The sequence below is a fragment of the Lontra canadensis genome, unplaced genomic scaffold, assembly GCF_010015895.1.
Source record: "Lontra canadensis isolate GAN:19392208 unplaced genomic scaffold, GSC_riverotter_1.0 scaffold30, whole genome shotgun sequence".
NCBI classification, from domain to species: domain Eukaryota; kingdom Metazoa; phylum Chordata; class Mammalia; order Carnivora; family Mustelidae; genus Lontra; species Lontra canadensis.
In genome coordinates, this window is record NW_022631024.1 from 18,325,680 (window position 1) to 18,336,750 (window position 11,071).

The 11,071-nt window shown below is 66.3% G+C and overlaps 1 protein-coding gene across 3 annotated transcripts; it reads left to right on the forward strand.

Moving 5' to 3' along the window:
• The first annotated feature begins 1,736 nt into the window (after nucleotides 1–1,736).
• On the forward strand, nucleotides 1,737–4,336 carry TMEM250 (transmembrane protein 250). 3 transcript variants are annotated; one of them, XM_032866215.1, is made up of 2 exons: nucleotides 1,737–1,842; nucleotides 2,983–4,336. In XM_032866215.1, the coding sequence occupies exon 2, from the start codon at nucleotides 3,033–3,035 to the stop codon at nucleotides 3,519–3,521; it is 489 nt and encodes a 162-aa protein (XP_032722106.1). In that variant the 5' UTR covers nucleotides 1,737–1,842; nucleotides 2,983–3,032; the 3' UTR covers nucleotides 3,522–4,336. The 3 variants fall into 3 exon arrangements, with proteins under 3 accessions (XP_032722106.1, XP_032722104.1, XP_032722103.1); XM_032866213.1 differs by having other exon boundaries at nucleotides 1,737–1,838; XM_032866212.1 differs by lacking the exon at nucleotides 1,737–1,842 and adding an exon at nucleotides 1,889–2,209.
• Nucleotides 4,337–11,071: the final 6,735 nt, after the last annotated feature.

Here is an 11,071-nt window from a genome sequence, read left to right on the forward strand (position 1 = left end):
GAGATGCCACAGGGTCACCTGGGCCTCAGGATCTGGTCACTGAGGCAGCCCGGAACCGGGGGCAGGAAGTGCAGCCCTTGCGCTGCGGCCAGGAGACTGTGCGGGTGTGTGTGAGGCCCCAGAGGCTGAGCCCCTCTGGGACCTGGGGCTCGATCAGGCCTCGGAACTGGGGCACGCTGCCTGGCGTCCAGCAGTCAGTGTCACCATGAGCTGGACGTCACGCTGACCCCTGCCGAGGACGAGTAAGTTAAACATGACTCCAAGGGTGACACTCCTCCTCCCCGTTTAAAGTGGGGAGCAGGGCCCAACAAACCGTAGAGGCCAAAGGGTAGAGGTTCTCAGGTTTGTAGGCCTTTGGGTGTCCTCCCAGGAGCCCACTCCATTCTGCCACGGAAGCTCGAAAGCAGCCCCAGACAGCCGGGGGGCGCCGGGCTGGGGGGGTCCAGGACAGCCGCTTTAAGGCCTGGAAGGCCCCGGTGGACTCAGCCTCACTCCCACCCTTCCCTCCCGCAGGGCCGGTCTGCAGCAACTGGAAACCGTCCCAGCAGGTGGCGCCCGGCCACTGCCCGCTGCCCAGCCCCGAGGGGAAGCCTGGGGACAGGGGTACTCAGGAGGGTGGAGAGCCGGATGGGGATCCCCACCGGGGCCCCAAATGAGGACCTGCAAACAGATAGCAGGGTCGGAGGCTTCCCCTGGCCCTGCCCCAAGGCAGCCCTGAGGACACAGCCTGTGCTCGCCCGCCAGGCTCCTTACCTGAGAGCCTGGGCGGCAGGTAGGGACGGACTAGACTGTGGCTCAGAAGTGCTCTTTCGTGAGGCTTCCGGGGTTGTGTGAACACGGTACGTGCGCACTGGGCCACGAAGCAGAAGCACGTCTCACCCTGGCCCGGCGAGAGAACTGGGCTGATGGGGGCGTGGGTCTGTCCGCGAGATGTCCGCAGCTCTGGGGATGGAAGACCGCGCAGAGCAAGCAGCAGCCGCGCACACTCGGGGAGGGCATGGGTGCCCGGGAAGAGCTATCGCGCGGGCGGAGGCAGCTTTCTGGAGGAGGGGGCATTGGACTGGGGTCTCACAGGGTGAGTAGGAGCTCGGCAAGCGGCTGAGGGGGAACAGAACCAGCGAGAAGGGACAGGTCATGCAGCGAGCAATGGGACCTCCGCAAAGACCTGGAGGGGCCTGATGGGGTGCCCCGGGGGACAGGGCTGGACCGGGGCGGGAGAGGGTCCGAGTGTGGAGCAGGCAGTTACTGCAGAAACCAACCAGAAGAAGGCTGCATTTTAGGGAATATTTATTAAAATATCCTCCTTTTCTGCCATCTGCTGCCCCTTCACGGTTTCTCCGGGCACCTTTCAAAGCTCTCCGGCTCCTTCCGCTGACCCTGCCCGGCCTCGTCCCCGAGGGCCAGGAGCGCAAAGGCCAGGACGCAGGAGCCCGCAGCAGGGACGGGGTGCGGGGTGCAGGCTGGCGGGCCGGAGGCGAGGGCCGCGGGGCTTCGGGCCCGGGAGGCGGCGGGCCCCCATTCTCGGGGACGCGGAGCCGCATCTACAAGGGAGCGACCCGGAACCCGGCAGGCCTGAAACCCTTCACGAGTCCGCGCGCAATCCTCCGGGTCCGGTTGGGGCAACGCCGGGAGCGGCGGCGGGAGTGGGCCACTCCCCAGCCCCGCTACCGCTCCCCGGGCCGCGGACACGTGAGGGCGGCGCGCGCGTGCGCGGAGGGGCTGCCCACGGTCCGCACGCGCAGGCCCACCATCTGCGCCTGCGCAAGACAGACCGAGCGGCCCGCGGCATACGCGGGACGAGGCGTCGGGCGGCAGTGCTAAGGACGGCGCGCACGCAGGCACGTAAGCACGCACGCCCTAGGGAAGTGTCGAGTTCCGGCTGCTCAGAGTCTCTCCGAGCCAGGGGGAAGGGAGGCGCTCTCGGGGTCGGCTCGGGCGGAGGGGTGGGAGGGAAGTGCTACGGTGGCCGCAGAGGGACGGCGCTACGGCTCCCGCGCTGGGCCAAACGCCGCCGGCCGCGGGGCGCGGAAGCCCCGGGCCCTTCGGGGCGGCCTGGGGCAGGGACGCGTGAGCGGCTGGGCCCCGCAGCCGCCGCGCCGTGGGCACCATGCGGCCGCCCTGCTCCTGGAGCCCCGTGGGTCGGGGGGTGCCGCAGGCCCTGCCGCCCGCACCGCCGGCCTTCCCGGCGCCGGCGCGGAGAGGGCACCTGGTGAGCGGCGGACGGGCCTGCCCAGGGGTGGCTCGCGGGTCCGCGCCGGTGCCGGCCGCCTGCCTGCCCCGGGAGCCCGCGGCGCGGACGCTGGGCGGAGGGACCGTGCGTGGCGGCGGCGGGCCCGGGGCGGGAGGGAGGAGGGCAGGGAGCCCGGCGGGGTCCAGCGGATGAGGCCCGCAGGTGCAGATGCGGGCCGGACCGAGGCAAGCGCGCGGAGCCTCCCGGGGCTCAGACCAGGCTCTGGCCGAGCCTGCGGGGAGCCCTGGACCCGCCCGGCCTCCGCCCCCGCGCACGCCCCTGGCCGGCCTGTGGGATGTGTCTCCCGAGCCCGTAGCCCCCCGGCTGCCCCGCTGTTCACACGTCCGCACGTGCATCTTTCCCCTACGAGTGATTTAGGCGGTCACGAGACCACTCGGCGTTTGTCCTTTCCTGGTCCCAGGCCTGCGATGTCCTGTTGCCTGCCAGGCGTGGTCCCCAGCGTCCCCCCGCCCCCACGGGAGCCCGGCGCCCCGGCCAGCAGGGCAGGGAGGGGAGGGGGGCGGACCGGCTTCAGGTCACTCCTAGGGAGCCTCAGCGCCAGGGCTCCGGACCCCCTGTCTGATCTTCGCGCTTGGCTCCTGCGTCCGGTGCCTCTGAAGCGTCCTCGGTGCTTCTTGTGGCGAGAGCGGCCCCCGGGCACCTGAGCCGAGGGGGCAGGTTCCCCGTGGCCCCGGGGCCGGCTCCGGCGTCCCGGGGCTCACCCCGCTCCTGTCTCTGTCACTTCCCCGCAGGCCGCTGCACCCCCCCAGGGCTCAGCTGCCACGCGCGGGCCTAGGTGCCCATGACGCCTATGCCGACCGCTGCGCGGACACCAGTGCTGCCACCAGCTCGCCACAGCGCCCGGGCCCCGATGCCGGTCATGCCCATCCCGCGGCGGGTGCGCTCCTTCCACGGCCCGCACACCACCTGCCTGCACGCGGCCTGCGGGCCGGCACGCACCTCCCGCCTGGCCCGCACCAAGTACAACAACTTCGACGTGTACGTGCGCGCGCGCTGGCTGTACGGCTTCATCCGCTTCCTGCTCTACTTCAGCTGCAGCCTGTTCACCGCCGCGCTCTGGGGCGCGCTGGCCGCGCTCTTCTGCCTGCAGTACCTGGGCGTGCGCGTCCTGCTGCGCTTCCAGCTCAAGCTGTCGGTGCTGCTGCTGCTGCTGGGCCGCCGGCGCGTGGACTTCCGCCTCCTCAACGAGCTGCTCATCTACGGCATCCGCGTGACGGTGCTGCTGGTCGGGGGCCTGGGCTGGTGCTTCATGGTCTTCGTGGACATGTGAGGGCCCGGCCTGGGCCTCCGCCGTGGGGTGTCTTCCCCGAGGCCCGTGCTTCTCCTGACCGGCTGGGTCGGGACTCCTCCCGCCTCGCGGGTCTGGGCGGGGGGGTGCTGAGACTGCTCCGGGAAGGGGACGCGGGCGCCCCCTCTGCTGCTCGTTTTCTGCACTGACCCTCCTTGTATGTCCCTGGGGGGTCAGCGCCTGCTGGCCGCCAGCCCACGCTTCCAGCCCTCGCTTTTCCAGGCTGTGCCAGGGTGAGGCCCGTAGGCCCAGCCTGCCTTGGAGAGCCTCTGTGTCCCTGCTTCCTCTCCGGGACACGGGCATCACAGGCTGCGAGCGAGGGCCTCCTGGCCAGCTGCACGGCCCCTCCCCGTGAGCCCCCAGCCCCAGCCTTAGGGAAGTGTCAGGCTCAAGTGGCTGGCGTCCGCGCTGCCACAAAGCTGCTCGCTCTGCCCTGGGCCGCCGGCGTCCCGGCACAGCGCTCAGGCCCTCCGTCTTTCCCCTTGAGCGGCGGCGGAGTCCTGAGTTCCAGGCCGGGCTTCCGGGCCACGTTGGTTTGCTTAGACGCGGTTGAGTGGGAGTCACAGGCAGCCTTGGCCAGTTCCCAGATTGGGGACCAGCCCTGGTCCTGGGCGATCTGCCTTCCTCTTGGGCAGGTTTGTTGAAAACATCAGGCGGGATCCCATAGTCTCTCCAAGCGTGGAATTCTGGGAGGCCCCTGAACTCCTTCCTGCTGGGGGTGGGGAGGGGAGCCGAGATTTGGCCTCTCTCCCTTTGAGGGATGGCAGGCGTTGAAACGTGCGTGCTGGGAGCTGACGTCAGAGCTGACGTCTGGAGAAGCACCACAGCCTCTGTGCGCCTGTCCCCGGGACGTGAGCAGAGTTTCCGCTGAAAGAGCCCCTCTTGGGCGTGTGTGTGCACGGGCTGGGCTGCCCCTGTGTTCTTGCCCCCGCTTTGGAGCCGCTGCTGAGGGACAAGCAGAACTGAATGTGGGGCCGGAAGGAGCGGAGGGACTGTTGGTCCATCCGGGGGCCCATGTCTTGTGCAGACCCCTCGCTTCTCTGTCAGAGGAGGAGAGGGTGGCCTGGTGGCCCCATAGTCACAGCAGGTCTTCTTGGGAGGTGAGAAGCCGCTCGGAATAATTGTGATGGGACGACAGGCAGAGACCAGGGACAGCAGACAGCCTCATCCTGGGGGTGACAAACCCCTCATCCCGAGTTGTCCCTCCCCACCCCCCGAGCATGGGCAGTGGCCCCTTTGACCTTGTGTGCCCAGGCAGTCCAGGGGCCAGAGGAGCTGTCGGACAGTTGGGTGCCCCGGGAGGAAGACTCCAAATCAGGGAGAGAAGGTGAAGAAAGCTCAGCTGTAAACCACGCTCTTTGATTTGTAGCCGGCTTCTATCCAGCAGTTGTCAACTTGGGGACAGTGGGAGGGCTCCCGGGATGAAGTCCTTGCTTGGGTGGCGTCTGCGGGCTCCCTGGATGCCCCGCGGGGAGCTGACCTGCGTGTACCCCACTTCTCAGCACCGCAGAGAATCTTTTGCACTAAATCATGCTGTTTCCTAAAAGTTTTGTTCTGTGTTAACTCAGATCCCCCAGAGCTCCCGCCACAGAGGTGGACATGTGTCCGCACCGTCAGGACGGCAGGAGGGGTGTGGCTGGGCTGCCTCGATTGTGGTTGCGGCCACATGAGGAGCTGGCATGGTGAACACAGAGGTGCTCGGTGACGCGAGCGCCTGTTAAATTCTTTATGAGATGAGCCACCTGCATTAAACTTATTTTTTTAACACGTTGATGGAGTGATTGCTTAAAGCTCAAAATCTTTGTTCTTTCTGTAAGGGTCTGACCGACCAAAGATGCCACGGAAGGAGTCTGTCCCAGGCATGATCGAGGACTCTTTAAAGCAGGCGTCTGCGGCGCTGAGGCAGGGACGCCCGTGTGGGGTTTCAAGGGGCCCACCTTGACCTCGCGGCCGGGAGTCTGTCAGGACAGCAGGGACAATGTGGCCGCGCCGGCAGCGGGTCCCAGCAAGGTCCCCGGGGCCAACTTGTACCCGCCAGTGAGGGTGTAGGGTCCTCACAGGGCCCGGGAGTAGGTCCTTGAACCGAGTGCACAGTGTCAGCTCCCTCCCAGGAAAGATCCTTGTGCGCGGGGAGGACACTGGCTGGAAACCAGAGCGCCGGTTCTTGTTTAACCGAAAGCCTTGGAAAAACAAGAGACGCATGGTTACTCAGTATCTTTATTTTGTAAACGTCTGCGAGCTTCCATGCGGGGACACCCCTGTTCCTCACGCATGACAGGGACGCCCTGCCACGCTGCTGCGCTGGCCAGAAAGTGCCACGGAAAGGCCGCCAACCTGCTGCTTCCGGGATTTTGTGGAACTGGGTGTTTTCCCAGCAGAAAACAGTCCCAAGTTGTTTCGGGGTTTGGCTTGTGGTGGTGGCAGAGCTGATAAGCGGCTGCGGTGGCTGCGGGCACTGGGCGCTGGCGGCCACCAGGGCAGCAGCCCCAGCAGGCCAACTTAGGATGGTACTTGGTGAGCGCGAGGCCTCTTCCACCAGGTGGGCCTCTGGCCAACTCCCCGATCCCATCTTCAAGGACAGGAGCCCTGGGCCAAGCAGTGGGAGAGCAGGGCTGGGATCCAGGCTGCAGTCAGGACGCTGCCACCCAGAGAGGGGTCTCGGCATCATGGGGTAGGGTGGGGGGGGGGTGACCTGTGAGGGCAGCGGCTTCCGGTTGGGGGCATTCTGCTGAGATGTCATTTAGGGCAGAGTCTATGCTCATTATGAGCTCCCTGTCTTGGGGAAAAGGACTGACCTGCAGGCCTGAGCGCAGGTCCCAGGGCTGGGCTGGCAGATGCCAGGAGCTGGAGCGGGCTTAGGAACCAGGAGTCATCCTTGCAGAGCTGCCAGGCCTCCGTGGCTCCTGCCGCCTCCTCCCTCCCTAATGGCCCAGGCTGCCTTCAAGGTGGGTGGGGGAGGGAGTGACCCAGGATAGCCACTATGTCAGACCCAGTGAGCTGGGAGGGCAGGGAGGGCCCCTGCTGCTCATGCAGGACCCCGGGTGGGTGAAGATGGGCCCAAGGTGGGGCGGGAGGGAAGAGAAGAGGGAGGAGAGTACCTGGAAGGTTCTGCAGGTGCCAGGCTGCCCCTGGTGACAGCACCTGGACGCAGGTGGTGGCAAGTTTGTCCTTGATTGGGGAGGTGGGGGTGAGGAGCCGAGGCTCCGCTAGAGCCTGCGTGGGGGAGGGGGGGGCTCCTGGAGGTCGCCTAGCCTGGCAGGGGGATGGTCCAGTCAGGGTCAGGCTGGGTCTGGAGGTCAGGGTTAGGACAGAAGTGTTGGGGGGGTGGGGGGGCAGGGAGGGAGTGGGAGAGGAGGGAGGAGAGAAGCAGTTCCCTTGAACAAAGAGGGGAGGCACGGGGCGTCCCTGAGGCCGGAGCCAGGTGCCCCGGAGGCAGGAGGAAAAGCCTCAGTGGCCGCGCCCCCACACTCGGCGGTTTCCAGCCCCCCTCTGCTGCGGGGCCTGAGTCCTCTGCGGCCAGTAGGAGGGTTCGAAGGGCTGTCAGGAGGAGGGGAATCAGCCAGCAGAGGGGCAACGCGAGGAAGGGTGGTGCTTTGGGAACTTCCAGAAACCAGAGGTTATGTGAGAAAGTCTGGGTGCCGTCCAGACCCAGGGCAGTACGGACATCTCAGGAGATGCTCTCTCTGGTCCTGCGGGCACTCCTGGCAGCCCCCAGGAGGTCACACCTGGAGGGGCAGTCGGACTCCTGTGTCTTTCCCGGTCTCCCCTCCCCCCGCAGTATGGTGGGGGCTGTGGGGGAGGGACACAGCCCCACCCCGGACGATGGCTGGGCAGGCGCCGCCTGCTCTGGATCAGAGTGTGAGCCCAGTACTGCTGCGGAGGACAGGGCGGTGGGCTGGGGCTGGCTGCACAGACATCGATGGTCCCTGACCTTGAGAGGTCCCTGTCACTGGCAGCCTGTGATTGGAGGAGGGAGCTGGCGGAGAGCAGGCGCCCGGTGCTGAATCAGCCCTTTCTGGGCCGTAGCGTAGCGAGCTTCCTTCCCTCCGCAGAGCCCAGTGCTTCTCCTTTCCCCCTCCCTGCTGCTGCTGGGAAAGGGCCTCTCTGGGCCAGCCCCTCTAGGACAGCCAGCCGCCCCATCCCCTCGAGGCCGCCTGCCGCTCTGCACCAAGCTGCACCCAGGAGCCACTTTGCAGAAATCCCAGCAGTCTGGCGTACCTCCCTGACAGCTCCCAGAAGAGGGAGCGCCCCGCCTCACCAGCATCCTTGCCCAGAGGGGACAGGGAGGACGGGAGGGAGCCGCTGATTCAGCGGCTTGTGGGCTGCGCCCCTCCCCCCGCCCCAGCGGGCAGCGTGCCCAGGCCTGCTGGCAGCTGTGTCACACGGGGCCTCTGGCAGAGTGGCTGTGGCTCTCGCTGTGTGGCCGCCTCTGCGCCTGGTGCTGGGGGAGGGCCCGCAGGAGGGTGCATGGTGAGATGGCCGGGTGTAACCATGGCCTTATCCAAGAGAGGCCAGAATGCCACCCCTGGCCGTCAGGCTTGGAAGTCCAGGTTGAGGCAGACCCCCTCTGCCTTTGGCCGGTTCAGCCATGTCCCCTGCCACCTTGACCTGGGGCTGGACGCTGACCCTGACCCCTGGGCTGGGGATGGGCTGCACTGGTGGGAGGACGACGAGGCTAGGTCGCTGGGTGGGGCGGGCGGTGTGGTTGAGCAGGGCAGGGCCTGGGGCCCCCCGCCTGAAAGTGGGCACCCTCTAGAGGGGACAGCCATGCCCCAGGTCAGTCGGTCAGTGGGAGAACGTCTCCTGAGGAGAGCCCTGCAGGCCTGTGTGCGAGCTGGAGAAGTGCGCGGCCATTCATTCTGCGAGGAGGGGCCAGGGCTCCATTCTGCTTTCCCAGCACATTAGTGCCTCGTCCAGGCTGCGGCGTGAATATTCATGCAGGAATCAGTCAGTCCAGGCTGACCGCGTTGGGCGATGGCTGGGGAGAGCAGCGGGGGTTGGGGGGTGGTCAGGTGGCCTCCCAGGAGGCATGTCCCCTGGCCCAGGGGTTGGCACCAGGTCCCCTGGAGCCCCAGGGGGCCCTTTCCTTCCAGGTGCACCCAGAAGAGGTTGTGCGGGTTTTGCCGCGGACACCGCTTTCTCAGGTGGGCAGGGAGGGGTGCCCTTCCTGCCCTCGCTCGGGTCAGGAGACAGGGAGACAGTGCACATGCCACTTGGGGCCTACCCTGACCCCCGTGCCCCACTTGTGGGGATGTTTCTGCCCACGCGCTGACCTAGGTGAGCAGAGACGGTGGGTGTCCAGGTCCTTGCAACGGCCCAGCCACACCCCTGCTCTAGGGCCCCTCTGCCCTCTCTCCACCCCCCCACCCCGGCCCCTAGGCTCTCCGCCTCCAGGACTGGAATGCTGCCCAGCGGCTGACCTGCCCTTCACCTTTCAGGGCCGAGGGGGCCTCCATGCGCTCCCTGCCAGCCCACACCAGGCAGGGGCAGCCCTCGGACAATACAATTCTGAGTTTTAATTGTGAACTCGTTACTTACAACAACATCCTGACTTAACGTCCCGGGAATTATCTGTGTTTTTCCGACTGTGCTTCCATCTCCCTGTCCCTGGGTTCCTGGCTCCCAGGGGCGGCGCGAGGACCCCCCGACGGCGCCGCCTGCAGCTGAGTCAACCTGAGCTCAGCACCACCTGCGTGGGGAGTTGTGCTCCTCTGAGCAGCTGCAGCCCCCTCGACCCGCCGAGCCCCGGGGGCGTGTGTGCGCCTGCGTGGGCACTCACGTGTGTGCGTGATGCATGCGTGTTTGCCACAGCCCGAAGTTCTGAGTCTGTCCCTGTGCGCCCCCAGAGCGGGCAGGGCAGGGTGGACCGGACCTGGGCCTGCCTCCCTGCCCCCGCGGGGCCCTCCAGGCCTCTCAGAGAGGAGAGGGAAGCCCCCAGTGGCTTGCTCCATTTGCCTTTCCCACGTTTGGCTCAGACGGCCACCAAGCCGACCGCATGGAGGGCATTGCGTCCTCGCCACTGCCCTGTGCGGGTCTTTGTGCCTCTCCGGGACCGGCTTTTCCTGCGACATATGGGAGTGGAAAACAAGAGCAGCTAGACACAGTCTAGAGTGGACGGAGCTGCTAGGCACACCTCCTCCTGGAAGGAGGCCAGGGTTTCCTCCCGGGAGAGCTGCAGATGAGGGTGGGGGACTCCCGAGGAGCCCAGACTGCTGCAGGGGGCCAGAGCTCCGCGTGGCCCTCTCCAGGGGCAGGTGCTGGAAGCCAGGGGCTGAGGCTGCAGCCCTGCCCGGGGGAGGGAAGATGCCTTTCTGCCCTCTGCGGCCTGGACTGTTCCTGGTCTTGACCTCAGGGGCAGGCTGGCAGACCGTCTCCGGGGCGCGGCGCGTTCACACAGTTGTCGAATGAGCCAAGGGTTGAGGGGCTGTGCCGTCTCAGTCCATCCCCCGCAGCTGGGACGGAGCGCTAGCCGGGCCGCCACCACAGCTCTGGGGGCTGCTAGTCCAGGACCCCGGAGCCTGCACCGTTCGTGTCCGGTGGGGCCGCTCCCCGCTCACAGACGCGACTTCTCGCTGAGTTCCTCTCCCCGCGGGAGGGCCGCAGGGGCCTCTGGGGTCGCTCCGCCAGCAACCTCCTCACCTCTCAAGGCCGTCCTGACACCTCTACCTGGGGCGGGGTTAGGCTTTAACACAGGACTTTGGGGAGAACACAGAGTCTTTTTTTTGTTTTTTAAAGATTTATTTATTATTTGAGAGAGAGAGAGACTGCACGTGTGCAAGGTAAAGGGGCAGAGGGAGAGAGAGAACCGTAAGCACACTCTGCACTGAGCAGGGAGCCCGATGGAGGATTTGATCCCAGGACCCTGAGGTCACGCCCTAAGCCAAAGCCAGACACATAACAGAATGAGCCACTCGGGCGCCCCAGGACACACATTCTGATGACAGCACGCTCCTCGTGCCCCTAGGGCCTGACACTTTCTGAAAGACAGTGTCCAAGGTCGCACAGTGCCCTGCAAGCTCGGCCTCGCAGGTGGGACGCCTCCCTCCAGAAGCATCCGTGGGGACAGGTGCCTACAGTTGGCGGACTTCTCCAGGGAAGGTAGTGCCCCCCTCCCACCCTGGAACTGGCCCTGGAGCGCCTGCCCTTAACTCGGCAGGGGTCCCCCGCTCTTGGCCCCGGCCGTGTGGGTGCCCGGCTTACCTGTGGCTGCCCCCCAGCGGCTGTGCCCACTCTGGTGTGTCCGCCCAGGCTCTGCGGTCCCTCCTGGGGGAAGGTGAGTCACCGCCGCCACCCATTCCTCCGCCTGCACGGCATCAGGAAGCAGCAGCTGCGTTACAGCTGCACAAAATGTTAGAGAGAAATTTAGGACAAAAGAAGAAGAAGATTGGAGCATCCAATTTAAACCAAGGGGAGGCACATGGAAGCCGACGCGGTGCTGCCCTAATTCACTCGAACGGAGCGCCACGGGCTCCGCAGCCGCTGCCGCGAAACCAAAATATTCACCCAGTTTCCTTCTGTGGAAGGGACCCGAG